At 34.1% G+C, this 23,406-nt stretch overlaps 2 protein-coding genes across 2 annotated transcripts; both read left to right on the plus strand.

Moving 5' to 3' along the window:
* The first annotated feature begins 2,465 nt into the window (after positions 1-2,465).
* Positions 2,466-6,029, plus strand: LOC143564653 (uncharacterized). The gene is given in 2 exon segments (XM_077051863.1): positions 2,466-2,791; positions 5,240-6,029. Coding segments are annotated over 2 exon segments (1,101 nt in total). The 5' UTR covers positions 2,466-2,480.
* Positions 6,030-19,810: 13,781 nt separating this feature from the next.
* On the plus strand, positions 19,811-20,356 carry LOC143564658 (uncharacterized). The gene has a single exon (XM_077051867.1). It carries the CDS (start codon positions 19,811-19,813, stop codon positions 20,354-20,356), a length of 546 nt encoding a protein of 181 aa, XP_076907982.1.
* The last annotated feature ends 3,050 nt before the right edge of the window (positions 20,357-23,406 follow it).

Below are 23,406 nucleotides of genomic sequence, written 5' to 3' on the forward strand. Positions count from 1 at the left end.
GTTACGATGGCAGCGAGTAGGCTGTTACGGTGATGATCGGAATTCTGAAATCGATATCTACAAGCGGCGGAAACAGCAGGTTTCTGCTCGGTGATTTGCAGGTGAGTTATACTTGCAATCGATGTTGCTGATTCGGCAACCAGGAAACAAGACTGAGCAGCGATAATCTCGTTTCTGGTCTAAACGGAGCTATTGTGACAGCTGGGTTTCCCAATTACTTCATATCAAGACTTGTGAAAGAAGTTTTGTTCCGATGATTTGGCGGTTGCGAAAAGGCCCTTCATGGTTTTATGTTTTTGTCTTTGAGAAAAGGAATCCTTAACTTGATTGGTTGTTTGGAAAAAAACTCAAAAGTTGAGATTTGGCTTTCTTTGTTTTTTTTTTTCTTTTCTTTTTTTTTTTTTGTGATCGACGAAGAATTCAAGGAAAACTATATCAGAAGTTGATTTATTTATATTTTATTTTTTGGTTGAGAAGTTTGGTTCAACCACCGTTATGTTTTTTCTAGGCGATTTCATCATAGACAAAATGTGACAGCTTGCGGTCGAGGAGGTTTCGCGGACCAGGTTCCGAGTTGAGGTAGAGTAGGATTTTGCGTACGGGCTTTTGGTGAAGTTTGTTCGAGACTCGTGTTTTGTTATCGATCAAGTTGTGATCGGAAAAAAGGGTTGGACAAGTGGGTTCAATTCAGAGTTTGTTTTATACGGGTTGAACTTGTTATGTTTTGGCCAAGATTTTGATTTGAATGATGTGTTCATGTTTTGATTCGAGAACAAAAGAAGATCAAGGAAGATTGCTGCTCGTTCGATTGGATGACCGGAATCGTAGCCAGAGGAGTGGATATGCGAGTTCATACGACAGAGTGAATGATCGGGGACGAGGTCACGAAAGTAGTCGAGTTTGAGTGAGCCGAAGAACACATCTATGGATCAAGAGAAGTTCCAAAGAGATTAAGGCCAGGATGGTTGTGAAAGCCAAAAAGGTCAAGATTATGGTTCGAAACAGACATGTGAAAAAGACAAGTTTGGAGACAAAGATTCACCTATTTCGAGTCAGAAATTAGGGAATGATTGTTGGAAGTAATTTCGGACTCCAAGTCACAAATCGGTGAACTTGAGGGACCTATGTTGACAAGATGGTCATAGATGGTTATGTCTCTTAATTGTTATGTAATTATAATAAGTAATGTCTTAACTAGCAAGTTAGGTTAGTCTATATAAACCAAGATATATTAGACATTATAGAAGGTGTGTGATCGATGCAACGGAGTTAGGGTTCATCTAAAGACACATGAGATGTAACCGAGTTAGGGTTCATCTAGATGCAACCGAGTTAGGGTTCATCAAGAGTCAAATCGAGTTAGGGTTTGAGAGTTTGTAATCAGTTTTTGGAGTGAGATTTTCTTATTAATATAAACAAGAGTTATTCATTAGTTCGTGTTTGATTATCGATCTGGGACTTGACATGTGCTTTTTATCCCATTTTCGAAGTGAAAAATTGTTGATAAATATAGGGTATTCATGACCAAAATTTTATGATCCCTTTTAACTAGGGTCAGCCCCAAAATGTTCATGGGTGTTTAGGGCTTCCAAACGTGAAACAATGAATACTAAGTGACCCTTCCAAAATCCAAGCTATCTTAATACTAATTATCCTTTCCATAATTAAGACATCCAAATCTCCATGCATACGTTTACCAGTTTTCTAAAAGAATATAATATTCCACTCACAGGTTAGACTCCTAGACTGACTATGTGTTGTGGGCTCGAAGGGGGCGCAACCCACGGCCAGCTTACCTCAGCCAATCTCATCCGCCAGCACAGGGCGCCGAGGGCAACTGCCCCTTTGAGCGCCACCAGGGTAACGGTGCCAATCTCCATTTTGCTTGCAATCTGCTGCAGCAAATTGATCTTATGTTTTAGTTTTATTCTCCATCATAGAATCTTCTCATTTATATTTTGTTCTTCGGCGTTAATACTATTATGTTTACTAGTTAGAGAACCTATGCTATATTTGAAACACATGAATTGCTTGCTTTAACTAACCAGTTGACATTAGCACACTTGTGTATATGTTTGAGTACACATATCAAATACAAGTGAATTTCACATATGAAGCGAGATAGATTCCTTTTGAGTCACTCAACCAGTCAAAGATTGTGATAAGTTGTCATTCTCATCACACTAGCTAGTTAAGGCTAATTGATTGTCTCTGAATAGCCTATAAATAACTGTACTCTTGACATTATAACCATTCCTAGACTTGGCCACATCTCTACACCTATCAAATTAATGCCTCTTTAATCTCTCCCACTATGCATCAATAATATCAACCACATGAACTCTTACTACACACCTTTGCTAAATCCATCTATTTTTTATTATGATTATAAATTTGGAAAAATATAGTACATGCAAATGTAGCAATAGCCTATCTCACAAAGTCACTCTCCCTCTCACTCACTTACTCTACATTTGAATATGGAATACATAATTTCTTCAAGCAACAATGAATCCAATAATCATGAAAACCTTGAATCAAATTATGAAGAAGATGCACCTGTGTTCGGGCAGTTCCCGTCTCCTTTCTTTGTTGACATACCGCATAATGACCATCAGCACACGACAAGCAGCGCTGCGAACGAGCCATCGCATTCACCTTCGAAAACTACAAAACCTAAACACGTAAGGAAGAAACGAAGTGCCGGTAAGACGGACAGGCATAGCAAGATTCATACCGCGCAAGGCCTTAGAGACCGAAGAATGAGATTATAATAACCCAAATTTTTATTGTATCATAAAACAAATAATAATAATAATAATAATAATAATAATAATAATAATAATAAAATGAATAAATAAAGAAATGAATAGCATGAAACATGATTGATAAAAAACACATGTTTTATTTGTTTAAATTTTAAATCTCGATCGTCATCTAGTTCCTCAACCTTCTGCCGGATTTTTGGAAGAAACCCCCGAAGTCTCGCACCTTCATCCTCGACTCCCCGTTATAAATTCCAAGAAACTTCTCACGAAACCCACCACCAGTCTCTGATTTTGTTTAACCACCAGTTCACACCACCACCGCCCTGAGAATAGTCACTCGAAAACGGATCCGAGTTAAACCGCCGCCATCGCTAACGGTTGCTGCCGGAAACCAGCCGCACACTTTCTTGAGTTACGCCGTCGTAGATGACCCGTTACGCATCGTGTACCACTACTGTGTCTAAATCTCTGGTGTCTTTTCGATACAAATAAGCCTAGTTGCTGGTGCAAACCACCACCGTTTGAGTTCTCGCTTTCGGTCGATTCTGTTTAGAGAAACGAATTAATACAGTCATCGTCTAACGCACACGCATCACCTCCGTTGTCTCCGTTTTCTGTTCGCTCAGTCCGACATTGAAGTAAGTTCTATTAGCCTATTTATGAACACGTATTGAATACGTGATAGTTGATTTTTCCGGCGATGAATTATAGCGGTTATTTTGGAGAAAAACTGAAACCATTATAGGCCAATTTAACATGTTAGTTTGTTGTCCTTTTCGTCACAGTGTGTATGCGTGCATGCATTGGAGATAAGATCTTTAATGAATAAATGAACAAACTTTTCAATTTTATAAATAAATGATTTTTATTAATGGTTGGTATTATGTTTTAGTTTATTCGAACTTTTCATACTAATAATAAGGTCACTAAAATGATAGATCTATTACACATTCGTATTGTTTATATAAAAGAAATATTATGATTTTATTAAAAGCAAACTTAGTGGTCATATCTCAAGAAACTAAATCTATTTTGGTCTTTATATGTATTAACACACTAATGAATATACTTTTTCTTGGAAATACAAACATGTGTATGCATATATATATATATATATATATATATATATATGTATGTATATATATATATATACACAAACACACGCATGTAGTAACTAGATAGTAACACTAAAGCTTACTATTATATATACTATGCAAATAATAGAACTACATTAAATAAATAATTATTTACCAATCCTAATCAAGTAGTCGTCGGAAATGTCACTAAGTTAACGAATGAACCAACATTAATTTTTTATATACACTTAATCCTAATGTAACTGAACCATAGGTTCTCGTACAAATTTGCGGACGACACTGAGTTTAATTTTGCTTTCTCTTTTGATTAAGGTACGGATTCTGTTTTTCTTCACTCATAGTATTGGTTCTAGTCCATTTTATATTCGATGTCCGTCACTTCGTAGTGCGGATTTTTGTTATCTAGTTCGGTTTATTCGTATGATATGGTTATATTAATTTTATAGCATGCAATAGGTTATATATATTTTGAATTCATTATTGCATGTTCCTGTTTAAATATCTTTTAGTTATACGACTTTAGTTCAGTACTCTGTTACCCGAGCATTTCTGACTTGTCGTTGGGGCGTCAACGACATGGCACTTATCGTGACAGTGCATAATCAAAGTTCACGGCGTCTCTGAAAGTACTCATGTAGTACCTTGGCCACTTAGAGGCGTATAGATTGATCTTAGCTCCGACTCCTGACTCCTGACTCCTGACTTCTGTTTGAGATGGAACAATGTGTGCACGCCACCCACACCGTCTCCTTGGTGCATGGACTAGCTAGCTGTGTACCCCTCTGTTTAGGCTCTGGGTGCTTCCGTATTACACGACCTATTTATTTTAACATCATCGTCGTGTATTTTAGTAATTATATTTTGTTTCGCTATATTTCTGGTCCGTTTTGATATGTGTGTACGCATTTGGTTAAATTTGAGTATATTCAGATTACGTCCCGATCGTGTATCGGATTATGTTTCGCATCTAATTATAGTTGGGTCTAAAACGTGGTTTTATATCCGCAATAGTTTCAGTTTTATTTCAGTATGTGTTTTGTCTTATGTATGCCTTTACCTGTACTATTGTTCTCTCCGTTACTGGGCAATTTTTGGCTCAGCCGTATTTTCTTGTTTGTGTCTGTCTTATTTGCTAACAGGTAATTCGGGAAATCGGGGAGATCAGTGATGAGAGTAAAATGAAGCTCAAGAATAAGGACTTGATTTAATTTTTTTTTTAAGCATTTAATAAATTTTACTTAGAATCTCTTTCAGTGTTTTTAACTCTTTTGGTTGCCATGGGATTCTTTTCATTTCATTTAAATGGTTTTTGTTTGGTCTATGATATCTGTAATAGTGACACGTCAGCCTGCTCCGGGTTGAGGTGTTACAGAGATTGTCTCTCAATATTGCTCATAAGTTTTTTGGCCTTCAAGATATCTTAGGGTTTGATAAAGCAAGTAGAACCATTGAGTGGCTCTTTTGCAAGTCCAAGAATGCAATAGATGAAGTCACTGAAAGTCATGTGAAGTTACAAAAGACTAAACAAAGTGTGGCCAGAGAGAATATCGAAAGCTGCGAATCGCTTTCAGATTGTGAAGTTGATTCAGGTATCGAATTCGATGCTACTTCGAACAAAGGTAAACAATCGAAAAAGCACACGGAAAGCGAATTAATCACTAGGGAATTGAGGGACAAGGCAAGAGCAAGAGCAAGAGAGAGAACAAAATCAAAGCAGGTGTTTAGAGCAAACCCTAATGATGATTTTGATCAACATAAATTAGGGTTTTCAACAAACCCTAATAATCATTACACTGATCAAGGTTCAACAAGTTCTCCTTTGGAATATTCTAGTATGCATCATTTGTTTGATCATACACAGTTGAATAATGTTGCAAGCTCAACACATGATTCCGGGTACGGTTATAACAAAGAGTTTGAAGATCCACCAGTAGGATGGTTAAATTCAAGCAATACATTCTTAGGTTTCCTTGGAGGTTGGGATTCCGAAAATTTCACAGAAAACTATGGACTTCTTCCTAATATTCTTGCACCATCCATTGGTGACAATAATATTCATGAGCAAAGCTTTAGTGGTTATAACATTCCTTCATATAATCTTGTGCAATTCCAAACTCAAACCAAAGAGATTAGCAAGATGAGATCTGCTGGAACAATTGCGTGATCAATGTATTGTTTTCGAATTATCAATTTATAATTCAGTTTGAACATTCGATTACGAGTGATCATAAGAATAAATGGGACATCATGTATTACAATTATGAAAAAAAAAATGCAATTTTGATATATTTCAATCTTAAAGGTGAAAAAAATGTATCTTTTAATTTCTATATACTGCATGCATTTCTTGGTGTGATCTTAAGTTATGTGGGAAATGTGATAAAGTTCCTTTAAAGTTATTGGTTGAATGTAGCTTCTCTTGTTCAGAAGGCATTATATTATAGTTAGGTTTGAATGTTTAATTTACTATATCAGTGCATAGAACATGAATGTGAATAGAAAAGACAGAATAATTATCTAACTCAATAATTAGCATTAATATATATTAAACCAACTAGCTACACCTATATTACAAAGACTCAGGTTGACTGGTATTTGTTGGCACAATCATTATGGAGGTTTAATGTTCTTAATTGATAGAATACAGTAGGTTGTTTGTATATTATGATGTGTTGATGCAAAACTGAAGGGAAGTACAAGCATAAACAACTTTTAAGATATAATAAGAAGCATTATGTGTTTAACACCTTTAGTTTTACAGGTAAGTAAAATAGCAAAATGTTTAGTGGTACTATTTAATTTATTGTGTATACATAGTGGTGGTTGTTAAGTGGTTGAGGCCAGGTTATAGTTTTATAGTGGAAGAAGGTGTAGAGTTAAGAGCATGAAGTTGGTGTATATTAAAAATAAAGTACGTTAAGTCATTTTTTTTTCACCTGATGGGTCTAAATTTGATACATAATACAAATTTTGAAATTTAAAAAAAGATTAACAACAATAAACTAATTAGACAACTAATTTTACGCGTTATAAGAAAATACGGAAAGATCTTTGAATTCAAAATCTATGTTTCATGTAAAGAAATTTGAGTCAGAGTTTCAGAAAACCATCATTCAGTTAATTAACCTTATATCCATATCGCCTAAGTAATTCCTTGCGAAAAATTCAGATTTTAACTATACCGGTTCATTTCTAGTTATTAATGTATTAAATAAATGAGTTACAAGTCAGGCATATTCAAAATGAGGTAGGTACAACAAATTAAAAACAAAAAAAATTGATAGCATATACCTAAACATAATAACATGTCCAAAAAAAATTACCATGGCCTTCCAATAACAAAATATTTAATGACTTTACTAGCTGCAAGATGGAAATTGTTTGATTCACTATTGGTGTTAATGAAAGATGCGTGTATACCGCTCGCTCTAAGCTTTCAGTTCTTGCTACCATACTCGATCCTTTTTGCTCGTTTCATTCTTAATATACTCTACTACTATATAATCCATCATGATCAATTGTAACCTAATAGTACTGATACAAATCATGTACAAAAGTTTTTATGTGACCGGACTTACACTTTTAATATGTTCTATAAAGTTTGTTGACTGTAATAAAAAAAAAATTGTTCTGTAAAGTTATTTAAAGACTTCTGAAAATATAAAAACGCGCGTGATGATTAATGTTTGAAAGGAAATTATGTTTTATTGTCGCTTGATTAACTTGTCGACCAATATAATCATGATATACATTAAACAAGTCAGGAGGCATGGGTGCACACTTGCTTGAGTTAATTATTATAATGTTATGGATGAAGACCCTAACTAATGGGGGTTCCTAAGAGGCAGCGCCCTTGGTAGCATGGTTCAACAACGGTCAAAAATTCATTAGAAAATGAATTTTTAGATTTTGTCAAGTTTTTAGATTAAAAATCGCATGTTAATGGTGGGTTATGCTCAAAAAGATGTTATATGAAGGTTCTGATCGATTTCGTACAATGAAGTTTTTAGGATCTTGAGGCGTTTAGATTGATTTCAGTTAAAGCAGCCATTGTCAAGCCTGTTACGGTGCTTCAAGTACGTCAAGCGAAACTTTAAATCACTGGAAAGTTCGTTCAAACGAAACAACAGTTACGCAAAAGTGTAATCAAAGAAAAAGTAGGCTTAAGTGAAACTTCGCCTTAAACGAAAGACATTTCTAGACGTAGGTGTCAAACTTTCGCCGCATCAATTTATGCGAAAGAATGGCTAGGAAAAAGCTTACAACTTTCTCCTAATTAAAAACCTTTCACTTGAGTACTCCACAAGTAAAATTATAAGTTACGCGAAATTAATTAAAGAATAGCGCGAAAGTATCGCTTGGTCAGTAAACAAAAGTATGATAGTTTATGGTCTTCATGTTAAGCGAAACTTAACCCATTTCACATGTAACTTTGTATGGTTATATAAGCGTTCTAAAAGGAAAGAGGTCATCCATATTGTTAGTACTGATTAGGGATGGCAACGGGGCGGTTTCGGGGCGGGGAATGCCAATCCCATACCCGCCCCGGTTTATAAAACTCATTACCAAAACCGTCTAAAAACCCGCGGGGACTAAACGGGGAATCCCCATCGGGGATTCGGGGAAAACCGCGGGTATTCGGGGAACCCGTCTAGCATAAATGGTTTTTAAACGGGCTAAATTCCCCGTGGGGATCCCCATTTAACCGTCGGGTTCACCGTTTAAAACCCGATTTTAAGAAAATGATACAAAATTACAATACAATATTAATACACAAAAAGTTCAATATCCAAACACATTACACATACAAAAGACATTATTAATACATAAAAATGTTTATTTCTCCCATCACAACGGAAATTAACTTCATGATTGATCCTTCTTACACGTCCATACCGCACCCATTCAACCATTCAAACACTTGTCACGCCGGATTGCTATGATAATCAAACATTAACATATTAATTGGAAACTATATAAGAATCAATGTTAAACCATATTAAAATGTAAACGATAAACCATATATATATGTATTACCTCAATACCATCGTCACAATCATATTCAATAGTTTGGCAATATGCCTCGGATTCTTCTGAACAAGTTGCTATATTCATATCACAAAAGTCAAAAGTTTATATAGTAGCTAAGTTAAAAATAAAAAATAAAATGTTCTTTTATTGCGGGTATATTGGGAAAATAAATAATAAATAATATATTATATATAAATATAAAAATTATATTTAATTAAACGGGTTTTAAACGGGTATACGGGGCAGGTATACGGGGCGGGTACAGGCTATACCATACCCGCCCCGAACCCGATTAACTTAAACGGGGAAAACCCGAACCCGGACCCGTCCCCGATTAAGTGTCCCCGAACCCGCCCCGTTCGGGGCGGGTTTCGGTTTTCCCCATCGGGTTTGGGTTTTTTTGCCATCCCTAGTACTGATAAATGATAACTCAAATGATCAGGTGAGTTCTAGGATTCCCTATTAATTGTTTTTTAGGCTGTGTGCATATTTAATAGAAATAAAATGTATGTCTTTAAAATATAAATCAAACAATAGAATATATATATATATATATATATATATATATATATATATATATATAGGGTTAGCTTAAAATAAAAACCTACTTGAGTTGAGCAAACTCTAAAAACCTATTCTCAATCATATGTTTTTAATTAAAGTTTAAATCTTGTGGTTCACAATTAAAGTTAATAAAAAATGTAAACATATATATAACATTTTCACTCTCTTGAAAACATATATAAAAATTAGTAAAAAAATAGCAAAAAAATGTTTTTTATGATTTTTCGATATTTTGTATTAAATGTAACAACATATATTACGTGTGTAACAAAAAAAATGATGTTATTATACTTCCCCTATATATATAGGGTTAGGTTAGAATAAAAACACACTTGAGTTGTGAAAACTCTAGAAATCCATTCTCAACAACATGTTTTTAATTAAAAATTAAATCTTGTGGTCCACAATTAAAGTTAATAAAAAATGTAAAAGTTTATTTACATTTTCTCTCTTCTGAAAACATATATAAAAATTACTAAAAAAATAACAAAACATTTTTTTTATGTTTTCGAAATGTTTTGTATTAAATGTAACAACATATATTACATTACATGTAACAAAAAAATGATGTTATATAGGGTTTTCACGGGTTTTCAAACTATACTTATATATATATATATATATTTTTTGTGTGTGTGTAAAGTAAGAGAAAAATATTTTCTATATCCCATGTATTTGATCCAGAAAATTCAAGCTGTCAACCTTCAAAAACTCTCAAAACAACTAAAACCTCTCTATATTTCCTCCACTTTGTCTCTCTCTCACTTTGCTCCATGTTTAATCTTCAAACCTTCCACCACCACCATCATGGCCATAAAAATATCTCTTCTCCTCCACCTCATATTCTGGTTATCTCTCATTCTCCTCATCATCTTCCATGTCAAGTCCAAATCCGATATCAATGCCGCCGCCTCGCCCCACCGCCCGTTAACAAACCGCAAAACTCAAGCCTCTAACTTCGACTTCACCCCATTTCTAATTCACCACCACCATGACAACTTACCTGATCAAGATCGAAGCCATATTGATCCTCGATATGGTGTCGAAAAGCGACTCGTGCCAACCGGTCCAAACCCCTTGCACAACTAGTGGTGGCTCATGTAGCTACTTACTTACCTCTACACATATACTTTGTATGTATGTATGCATGATTGCTTTCTTTTGTTCATACTTTTTTTTGTTTTGTATTTGCATGAAATCATGAAATGTATAATGTATTGATTTACTCTAGATTTTTAAGACATTATATATATGTGTTTGTGGAAAAATATGTTAATGATTGTTTAAGACATGTCATTATTATTATGGTTTAATTAAGTGGTTAAAAACATGAGTAGCAACGGCAAGGCACAAAGGTCAAATGTTGCTAACTTGCTATAGAACCTTATAGTTGTTTAAGATATGTCATTATTATTATTATTATTATTATTATTATTATGGTTAGTGTAAAAGCTTTGTTTGTGTGCAATGCACGTAACATGCCATTTCATCTAATGCGGGTCAATTTTTGTAATCATTTTAAACTCTTTGTGTTCTCCTGGTTTAATCGGGTTTGATTTGATTTAGTCCTAAGATTCATGCCCGTTCGTTTCCTTATAAATACTTCAATTCCGCTATATGCTTGGAGGAAAATCCGTTAATGGGAATGGTTTAGAGGTAAATCAATAACTTGAGAGGTTATTTATCGTGTTAAGTCAAATATTCGTAACTTTTTTGACATAAATAGAAAATGACTCAACTTAAAAGGACTCTTTTGATCTGTCTAGTGATATGTGACTCAAAAATTATAGAAGCTAGTTAACATGTCTTGCATATTGAGGAATAGCTATGTGCGGTTGATGGCCGACGTTAGGTCATTTAAAAACCAACTAAGGTAAATAGCGTATTGTGCATTTGTATTTACGAGGAGCATGTGGTTGGTGTTACACGTCTTATTTGGTTGCAAAATATAATGGAAAAGTTGATTGAAGGTATGTTCAATCAAACTAAAATTAAGAAATAAGAAACACATGGTAACACAAGAGAGTAAGAACTATCAGCCCTCAATTTATCAACTGGTTTATAATCAACGAATCACATATGATGGGCCCAGTCCAATAGATAATTCAGCCCTGAATTTATTATTGCAGGCCTTGGCGACTTGCACGTTTACTTCTCAGCCCACAAGTAACATTGATTAAATTTCACTAGCAATCAAATTGTTTTAATTTATTGGTTCAACAAGACAACAATTAGATTCAATGTTTTAAAAACTGGTTTATAGTTACCGCCTGGTAATACCAGTTACACCGGATGTTGGAGAAGTGGTCGGTAAGTTTTAGCCCAGTAAAATGGGCAAACGGTTTGTAATTTGAATCGTCGGTTGTGCCGTTAATACTGGTTTATATCGTTGTACCAGTTTAAGTCTAGTGTACATTTTATTGTTTAGACTTTAGACCAAATACTTTTAGTGGATCATATTCGTCCCCGATTAAAAGTTTTAACTTAGCGGTCTTTCTTATGCCATTGAATCGATCGGTTTGAACATAACGGTCTTTCAAAAAATTGAATCATAAACTTTTGGATTATTTTTTTTAATTGACGATTGATTTATAGTGTTAGGTAGTTAACCCAGTCAAGCCGTTTGATACAACTTATTGTACTATTTCTGAGCCCAACCCGATCTGGTTCTAAAAAAGATCGTTTGGGCTTTAAATGAGGATTGACGAGATGATTGTCATTCATGGCCTAAGACAAGCCATATAGAACACTAAAGATCTCTTTTACCACTCAACCAGTAACTCATTCGTAATCTTTACCTTAAATGTAATTTCTAAAATGTAATATGTATTTATAATTTAAAATTTTTTTATTTATTTAACAATTTAACACCAATTTAACACCTCACTATCACCAATTTATATGGGAGATATTAGGGATGACCCTGGCTTGTCAGGGTTCGAGTCCTGATCTCACCCGGTTTTATCGGCTCCTCGCTGTCGTGCCGTTTGTCAGGCGTGGGGGTCGGGTTTTATCCGGGGAATCCCTCAATAGGTGGACTGCTAGGGGCTCCGTCCGTCTGGACTCGTGGCCGGCTCGGGCTACCTTTAGCCAATATGGGCCGCGTACGCAATACCTAGCGTTACTTAGTTGGCCGTTCCAAAAAAAAATGCAGGCAGGCCCCACCAACATCCGGTCCCAGTCCTAAAGTATCCGTTAGGAAGTACAACGTTACTACGTGTGCCGTTGGGCGTAGCTGACAGCTGGGCAGTCTTTACTCTTATTAGCATAGTGTTCTAAACAACTGTACTTATAGCCCTTATACTTTTGTAATGCCCACAAACAGTAGACAAATGTATAATCAAGAATGATTAACCAACTCATAATCGAGTTGCTTTTTATTAAACATCCAAAAAACCAAATCTCATACAACCAACCTTACTGGGATAATTCGACCTGACAGATAAATTGAAACTAAATACGTATCATATTTGAATACAATAAAGTATAAAAGAAGTAAACAGATAAAATATCTAACACAATTAAAACAAATAAAACACCGTTTCTAGCCCTTGAGCAATTCTAAATATTTTGAGAACACTTCTATGAAAAAGTGATTAGTGATGTTAGTTGTCCTGCATTTTCAATCAACCATGTGAATTTTTAACTGCTACAAAATCAACTTCTACGATAACAAAATAACGTTACTCGGAGCACATGTTTCAACACTGGAGCTTCTTTGCATGCAACCTAATCATTCATATTCACTTTCAATACTACCTGAGTACATACAGGGTGGAAGTCGGTAAATTCGATTAGGATACTCTTACACAATCACAATCGGGTAGGAGAACCTGATTTTGAAAGACGATTGCACTACCCTTTGAAACAAAGCTGGTGTAGCCAATGAGGCCGAAGTATGCCCCCGAGTACCCTTTAATGAAATCGTTGAGAAGATAATATCACCAATAAGGGTTGTTCACGAGTCGAGTCAGTGTGGTTTCGAGCTCAAGCTCGAAATTAAACGATGCAGCTCAGCTAGGCTTGAGCTTGATTTTGAAGTTAAATGATCTTAAGATCGAGCCATGACCCAAGCCGAGCTTAGGTCGATTTTGGCTTGGTTATAAAAATGAGCCAGCTCGGCTCAGGTTGTCTCAAATCAAGTTTTTTCTGCTAGTTTTATTCGAGCGATCCCCGTGCCCGAGCTTCGAGCGGCGAGCTTTTTGAACAACCCACAATCAATTTTATGACTTTTTATTAAATGTATTATAATCATCTCATACAAAGAAGGAAATATATAGATATATATCACTTGGCTCATAATATAAGGACTAAAATAAAAATACAATCCACCCGTTGCAAACCATCTCTCTCCTTAACTATAAAACCAAACATGTTTTGAGTTGTTTCACATGATAATCTTCCACTTCTGTTCCTAAACTAAACTTTCATAATCAAAAGAACAAAAGATGGCTATGGTGTTCGTGATATCACTTCCATTAATATTATTCTCAGTGATGCTCGGTGTCGGATGTTATTTGTTGGGAAGAGCAAGAGGACGACAAGATATTAGAACTCATGCTCAAACATTTGGTGTTCCAGTTGCACCACCTCATGCATATCCTGTTGAGAAACCTTCTTCATCTCCTTCATCATGTTCTAAATCCAAAGTATCAGAGATGGTGTGATTATTTGTTTGTTTTGTGTATCCAAATTTATGTCTATATAGTTTCTTGTATGTATTGTTGGTTGATTTGTAGTCTTGGGTTGAAGTGAAGTGAATTGAATTGATTCATATGTGATGAATAATATATATTAATGAATTGCTTTTAAATTTTGTTGTTTGAGTTGTGTATATTTTTATATGTTAGGCATTTGAGCAACTTATACCTTACTATTACCAAATTTATATTATGTTATTGATTTTTTTTATTTTTATTATTTTTTTTTTTGAGAAAATTAATTTGTATGAATGTAACTTTTATTTGTCCATTTACCAGCATTTCTATTGTAATTGGATTCTTTTATTTGATATATATTTCAAATAAAATAAAAAAAGTAACTTTTAAGCTAAATTGTTGCAAAACTTTGAATGAAAGTATAATCAAAGAAATATTACTTATGCCACAGAAAATTTTAAAACCATAGGCGATATAAACTATAAGAGGCTTAAGAGCACATCCAACGGGGGAGGTTTGTGGGGGAGGTCCTCAAGAAGCAGACGTTGACAGCCAAACGAGCCAAGTTGTGGAGGAAGTCCGTCTTGAGAGGGTTTGGAATTACGGACGAGGTTAGTGTGGCCCTCTGCTTTAGAAGAAATAAACGTCTTTGAAAAAGTTCAGAATTTTATGTGAAATCGATGTATTGGTTTGTGAAAGTATTGTGTTCTGGGTGGTATAATACTCAATTTGGTTCAAATGGGTTAAGTTTGAATATTTGAATAGCTTACTAAAATTTAGGAGCAGAGAGGGGTGCCATCGATAAAGTGAGTGTGTGTGTATTGTGGTTGGGGGGGGGGGGGGGGTACTTGTACCCTATAGGTAACACTGTCGCTGTTAACCTAAACCCAATTAGGGTACCATGAATCATGGAGTGTAACTAGATTGAAGGGAGGAGAAAGATAGAGAGTCATGAGTGTGAGTGACCAAGTGGATAGGAGAGAGATGGGGGTAGTTTATTGGAGTATTGCACTTGGTTTAAGTTTAGTAATATAAAGAGTAAATGAGAGGGTAATGTGGGATTGGTGGGTGTTAGAGCATTCTCATCTAACCTCTTATTTTATGTGAGGGGTGTTTTTATAATTTAAAGAGTGATTTTGGGTGTTGTGAGTGAAGAGTTTTTGTATTTTAGAAAAAACAGTAATTTTTCTGTATGTTTGAAAAGTTACTGTTAATCTCCTATAATTTTTTAATATTTTTTGAAAGTGATTATGAGTGAGAGAAAGAGAAAAGTTAATGATAAAGGTATAAAAAATATTATTTAATTGAAATTGAGAGAAAAAATATAAATATTATTTAATTGAAATGAAGAGAAAAAATATAATGAATATTAATGTAATTTTTAACTTAGAGATAGAGGGTTGGATGAGATTGCTCTTAGGGTACCTTACCCCCCCCCCCACCCCAAAAACACTTGGAAAGCTGCCATAACAATTTAATTGTGTGCAAGGTCTTAAATAAATTTATTTAAACCAAATAAATCTTGTTTTAATAGTATAATTTTTAAAAGTCATTTTGAATTAAATAATTTTGTTCCTAGTAAGTAGGGCTGTTAAAAAACCGGATATCCGAATCTTTCCGAAATTTCGGATATCCGAAATTCCGAACGGATAGTTAACCGGATATCCCAAAAAAAAGCTGTTTTAATAATAAAAAAAATACATCAGAATTCAAGTTTTCAATCCAAGAAACCAAACACAACAACCAAATAACATATACACAATTCACTGTTCAATCTAACAATAAATAAGTAACTAATACTTTAACAAACCAGTAATAAACAAGTCTTATAGTGGAGACGAGTGGAGGGCTGGAGTACTGGAGGAGTAATTGATCAACGGCTGAAGGACCGGAGGTAGTGTGGACGCCGACGGAGGTAGCGTAGACGCCGAGCGGAGAAGAGAAGAGTGGAGGCGATGACTGAGGTGGAGAGTGGAGAGTTTGAAGTGGTGACAGGGAAAATGGCAGTCTTAGATTAGATCTAGGGGTTTATTTTCTTTTATTTGTTATATTAAATAAAATTATAAAATATTAAAATCAATATATTGGATAGTTCGGATATCCGAACTATCCGAAAAATCTAAAAATTGATATCCGAATCCGAATTTTTGGATATCCGAAAATTCGGATAGTTCGGATACGGATAGTCGGATAATTCGGATTCAGGTACTTTTGAACACCCCTACTAGCAAGTAGCATACCAAGTCTAGTTGAAGCAATGGTTCTCAGACCAAGTGCTGGGTGCATGGGTATGCGATGTTTATGAATGATTGGTTGAAACGGAGTCAGTTGATCATCTCATGTTCAAATGTTTGTGGGCTGATCTCATATGGAAACAGCTGTCTTTGGCTCACCTTACCTGCATGTGTGGGTGTTGACTCCTTAAGAGGCTTGTTGGAACGGGGAGGGCGAATATAGATGACACTGCTAAAAGAAAAACCTTGCAAGCGATTCTCATGATTACCGTTTGGATTATTTGGAGATGTAGAAACGAGAGAATTTTCAACTCTAAACCGACATGGGAGGAACTCGCCTTGGAGATAGGTTAAAGAAGAAGCGAAAGTGTGGCTTTTTACTAGATCTAACTCCTGCGTTACATTGTAATCTTTTGCCTTTATGTGAAGTTGTAACTGTTTGCTTGTGCTCGATTGCCTTGGTTTTCAATTTGGGCCGGGGCTTTGGGATGTGTTTATTATACGTAGATGTTTCAAAAAAAGAAAAAAGAACTCAGACTGAGACGAACCCACCATTGGTTTTAACTTCTTTAAAACAAATAATAAAAGCGGAGTAGAGCTGACAACAAATTTGTTTTATAAGTGTGTACTCCATAGATAACTTACGTAAAATTTAGCAATATTTAGTACTCTTATAGTCTAATAAACTTACTGTAGATGAAATTTGTTATGGACCACAACAGATGCTTTCCAAAATGATGAAAGTAAATTATTTTCTTAATCACAAGTAACTTTTCTTTGTCGAATAGGAATGGTGTTATAACTAAAAGTAGTTAAGAAATTAAATCTCATTTATTTATTAGACTAATCATCAAAATGGGCATTCGATTATTATTTTGAGAGTGTGAATCGAAGAATCCAACTTGAATGATATCATTTATCCAACTTTGTGCAAGTTAAAATGTCGTTTTTAAATAGTAAGATAGTTGGTAGATTTGGTTGAAAACTTTCATAAAGTTGAGTGTTTTGTCTCAAATCTTCCTTCAAATAACTAGTAAAAAAATGCAAGTTTTGAAGGTCCAAGTGAAGTTATTTATGTAGCACCTAGATGGCTTTTCATGTTTTTCTTTATGGTTTTATGAATTATAATAAACTCTCTTAAAGTCATACTTTTCTTTATGGTTAATTGTAAAGAAATCAACTAATCTAAAAAAGTATATAAAACAGCCATGCTTTATTTAATATTAAAATATGGTAAATTTCATTAACCACTTACCATTTTAAGTCCGTCCTTAATCTCTATTTTTATAATTACACTAAAAAGCACTATATTTCTCTCTCTTGTTTAATTAAATAATATTTTTTAAATATTTATCATACAACCAATTTCAACAAATATTAAAAATTAAATGAGGGCAAACAAGTTTTCCTCAAATTTACAGAAAAATCACTAACGTTTCTCCGTCATTCACTTACAATCACTCTTAACCATATCTTATAATTTACAAAAACCTCTCACAAAAATTTAGAGAATGAGTTGGGAATGAATTTTCAAAAACCGCCAAACATAAGACGGTTTGGTTAAAGATAGTTCTAAACCCGTCAAAACCAAACCGACACATTTATTAACCAATAATACATTTGGGATTAACTTCCATCAAACATCTTGTCGGATTATACCATTATGATGTTTTGGTTCAACGTATTGGTCCAACGTTGGTATTAAAATTTCTCGATGATCACTCGAGATTATACCACATACTCACTAATTTGGCACGCCACCGGTTGTAAAGGCTTATACTTTTTAAACAAACTAATTTAAATGTCGTCTAAACCTACTCCTACTTTTGCATATTTGGTTGTAAAGGTTTATCTATGAGGTCGGTCAAGCCACATTAAAAGCTGCTTTAGGTAAGGTGGCAAAACATGAAAAGGTGTGTCTTGACAACCAGCATGTATTTATTCCTTTTGCTTTTGACACTTTTGATTTCCTCGCGCCTGAAGCTGTGGAGCTACTTACCCGTGTTCAGCGGGTCATGCATAGTAATGTTATGACTCCAAGATCAGCAAATATAGTTTTTAAAAGATTGGGTTTTGCGATTCAAAAAGGGGTAGCAGCGCAGCTTGTTGCCCGCTTGCCTTCTGTTTCGATGTAATCCAATACATTTTTGTACATTTATTTCACATAACTAATAATAAAACATCTATAAATGATCTTTTATATAAATTCTCACAAGAGGAGGTTGTGGAATAGGTCAAGAGAGAGGTCGACTTCAACAAGTTTTGACTTTTATCAACGCATTACAACTTCATAAGACTCGGTCAAACTATAGAAAGCGTGGAACAAAAGTGAATAACACAGCAAAAGAACGGTTGACTTGAACATGTCTTATTGGCCTTTGTAGGGTTAATGATGTATTCTCTTCATTAATACTTTTCTTATTTGTTCAAAAGAAAATATAATCTTTTTCTTTATCTTTTATGGCAGAAAAAGAATATCTTTATTTTATATTCATCTCGCAAAAATATATTTTTTAAGATTAATTTTAAATCCAATGTCTTTTTTATTAATAAACGAAAATTGAGCAAGTTTTAGTATTCTTAGTTTTATATATGTTTGTAACATGATATTTTAAATTCGGACACATCTCTTTTAGATATCCAATTCCTAATTAACTTTTGGATTTGCGGTTTTTACACAAGGATCAAGAGTATTTATTTCTACTCGTTTAAATTTCATCTAAAAGCTAATTTCAAACTCAAATTTTAAACACCTGAAAAACCAGGTACAATTCTACTGGTTACAACATTTTACTAATTTTAATATTTTAACAACTTTAAAAAGTTTGAATTATATTCATTTTTTATGAATAAACGAGTTTTGTATTTATTTCAGAGAAACATGTCTGAGATCTAAAATCATCTTCAAACTTAAACTTGTAAAAGTAATTTAAATTAAACTCTTACCAGGTTTCATACTCAGAATCTCACGCAAACCTTATATTCTTATACCAAACATAATATAATTTTCTTACATGTTACCCTTTGAGATACTTCATGAAATTGTCAATTTTTACTTTAAAAATGTTGGGATTACTTATTTATTTCTTATATGTTGATTACCGTATTTGGATTATTAATTATTCATGTTACAAACTTACAATACATCACCACAAAATTGGCAATATTAAATTAACAACATTGGTCATGCAGCAATATATATTATAAATTAACTTACAAATCAACACTTTCTTTTTATTTATATTTTCACAATATGATAATATTATCCAAAAACATTAATTAATCCTACTACTAGAAGTTGAACATCGATCTTTTTTCCCTCTACCTTCCCATAATATTAAATGCATATTAACCAACAAGTCCCTATATATACACACACATACACACCAAACCAACAAGACTAAGTATTCATATTTCTTTCTTGTTTCCCCTATCATCACCAAATAATATCAAACAAAATGGTTCGTCCAAGCTTCATCAATCATGCGGGCAACGATCATGTCGCGTATATACCCCTCGGAATCGGCTTGTTTGTCATGGTGTCGATGGTAGTGGCTCTATGTGCCAAACATGGAAGAAAAGCCTCAAAAAAGGAAGAAAGTAAAGATGGTAGTCATGTTAATCATGTTAATATTAATATTAACAAGACATTTGATTTAGAGGAGAAAGATGATTATTATGAATCAAAGTTGCCACCAAGATCTCCATTAAGGTATCCTAAACAACTTATTACCACCATAAGTAATAAGGCTATGAGTTCTTTAGTCATCAACCATAAAAAAGGTGGTGGTGGTGATGATAGGGTGGTGGATGAAGGGTTTGGTGAAGGTGGTTTATGGCAGAGAGAAATATTGATGGGTGTGAAGTGTCAACCACCCGAGTTTTCGGGGGTTATATATTATGATTGTGACGGTCGTCGAGTTTCTGAGTTCACTCCAAGGTCTCCGAGGTCACCGAGGATCGCTCCATCGCCGCAGTTTAGTTTTCCTGTGGTTAGAAGTTAAGTTTAAGTTACACTTATGTTTGTATTAAGTGTTGTCTATGTGTTTTTTGTGTATTGTATATGCAACTTGATTGGAACAAAGTTTATGCTACCCTTAATTAGTTTACTCAGTATTGATTTTTATTAATACCAACTATCAACTTTTGGTCGCTGACGGTTCCAACTAACGAATTGGTTGTTGACGGTCCTATCTTTAAACGTTTTTTTGTTCCCAACGGTTCTCGACTAAAAGAACCCTAACGCAGTTAGTTGCAATTTGCCGAAAAACATTTTTGGCCGGCAAAACGCACATTTTTCCTGAAAAACTCAACATTTTCGTCTCATACATCTTTGTAAGTTGTAACCTTGGGTCGGACCTAATTTAGGAACTTTTTCCTAGTAAAATCTCCAATTATTGAGGTTGCCGGAACCTAGAACAATAATCGGAATCGATTGGTGGTGCTCAAGTGATGATAGTTGGTTGGTGGTGAGCCAGTTGGTAGTGGTGGCGGTGTTCAAGTTGTGTTTTTCGGAAAAAAAATGTGACTTTTCCGGAAAAATTGTTTTTCCGCGACCTACAAGTAACAGCGTTGGGATTCTGTTAGTCACGGACCGTTGAGAATAAATACGTTAAAAGGTGGAACCGTCAGCAACCAATTCGTTAGTTAAGACCAGCAATGACCAAAAGTTAATAGTTGAGATCAATAAAAACCAATATACTTTACTTTTATATCAATTCTAAGTAGTGAAAGTTGTTTTTACTTGAACCATTTTAAGAATTGGTAGTGATAAAATAGTTTCCATTTATCTTTTATCATAACCTCTTGAATCCTAAACGTCTAATACAAATTATAACTTATCTGAATTTTGCTGGTTAATAGAGTGTTGACAGATCAGGTGAGTTTTCCGGGAACAAAGTTTAGATGATTAATTATTTTTACTTATCATATTAATTTTGCCTTCTACGCATTTGGTTTCCTTGCTCCGGATGCTATGGACTTTCTTAACAGAGTTCAACGAGTCGTGCATGGTAATTTATCGGCCCTTAAGAACCAAAACTTTGTTTTTAATAGGATGAGATTTAAAAGGTGGTTGCGGTGCAACTTGTTGCTCGCTTACCTGTCACTTCTTTATAAATCGTTTGAATGTTTATTAATGAAAATTGTTCTATATTAATTTTGTTAGAATGATACCTAAATGGCTATAATCTTGTCGTTAAATTTATTTCGAAACGTGTATGAGATTTTAAAATAAGGGTTTCAAGAAAATTAGCCTAAATAAAGTATCAATAGCTGTGAAGAAAAATCAAACTTGTTCTGTTTAAAATAACGTATCAAACTTATTAACTTGTACTAGACGTGCATGTAAAATGGATTATTTCACAATATCAACTACACTTTACACATTAATAAACATGAGTGTATAGTCATGTTTTCCCTTTACTCATTTTCTCTTTTTAACGTATCTTGTGGGCAACTTCTCATTTATATCAATGTTGGCCATTACTTTCTAATATTAATTATTCAAGACAACGACGTTAGTTTCCATTGTCTAAACAGAAAGTCGGTTCAGACTACAACCTGACCATTTATGTGTTTTAAGAAAAAGTAATACTAAATTTTAATTTGTTGTTTAAACTATTTTTATTTGTGAACAATATCCTTTAAGGAAATGACTTTCAATTGTTATCCTTTGTGACATTTTTCCACGGTTTAATTAGTTATTATCTTTAACTTCCATCCAAAACTCCAGTTAAGTTATATCATGTGTGACACGTGTGATGGGTAAAATTATAATTTCAATATACATGACTTCGTCTTTCTAATCTAAGCTTTTTGAAACCCTCGAAACCTCCCCCCCCCGGTTAAAACTGGGCCTTCAATTAATCATTGATATATTGCAAACCATCTCCTTTTAAATGAGGTATTTGATCGATGACGATGTTTTGTGGGTGTGGCAAGCAAGCCGTTGTAAGAACATCATGGACACAAAGGAATCCATGTTGGCGTTTTTATAGTTGTCCTGTCAAGGTAAGAACCTTCAACTGATGTCAAAACATCTAACATCATACGATCTTTTAAAATCATTTCCTGAGATGACCTAATAAAAAAATATAACTATCATAAGAAAAACTGAGCGAGATATTGATACGCCTAAAATAAACATAAAAAAGTGTGGTAAAAAATTTGATGCAAAATAAGAAAATATACCTACAATAATAAATAGCAAAAGCTAGTTAAGGGACAGGTGATTAGAAAACTAAATTAAAAAGGAAAAAAAAGAAAGAAAAAAAAACAAATGCATAATACACTAACACTTAGCTTGACAAATACCATTGTTTTATGTGGGTGTATTGGTTTTTATTAATCTCAATTATATCTTTTGTTTATTGTCGGTCTCAACAAACAAATTGGCTGTTAACGATCACACATTTTATCATATTGGTTCCCAACGGTTCACGATTAACAAAATTTTAACGCCAGTAGTTGTAGGTCGCCGGAAAAACGTTTTTGCCCGGAAAACTCAACCTTTCCGTCCCAAAGTCTTTGTAACCTTTAATCGGACATTTAGGAACATTTTTCTAGTATAGGGCTAAAGGCTTATTGAGGCCACCAGAACCCTAGAACCATCGTCGAAATCGGCTGGTGCCTGGTAATGCTCAAATGGTGGTGGTTGTGGTTGTGGTGACAGTGTTTAGGTTGAGTTTTCCTGCAAAAAATATGACTTATTTTTTTGCCAGAAGCAATTTTTCCAAGTAACGACGTTAGAGTTCTGTTAGTTGCGGATTGTTGAGAACAAATACGTTAAAAACGAGACCCTCAGCAACCAATTCGTTAGTTGAGACCGACAGCAACCAATATATCTACCTATTCTAATAAAGTAAAATAAATGTGGATACTTGTCATGTTTTGGTTAATTCTCATAATTTTTTCCCTCCAAAACTAATATACCCTTATATATGTAATAAATCAATAATTATTCACTTTCCCTTTACACTATATTTATATAATATCTATATATTTTTATAAATATAATTATTAACATATTATTTTACTATGTATTCAAAATACT

Source organism: Bidens hawaiensis, unplaced genomic scaffold, assembly GCF_021521415.1.
Source record: "Bidens hawaiensis isolate Kalapana, Puna unplaced genomic scaffold, B.hawaiensis_p1.1 tig00022145_1, whole genome shotgun sequence".
NCBI classification, from domain to species: domain Eukaryota; kingdom Viridiplantae; phylum Streptophyta; class Magnoliopsida; order Asterales; family Asteraceae; genus Bidens; species Bidens hawaiensis.

Coding starts and splice junctions, on each gene's coding strand:
- LOC143564658 (XM_077051867.1), top strand. CDS start 19,811: ATGGTTCGTCCAAGCTTCATCAATCATGCGGGCAACGATCATGTCGCG.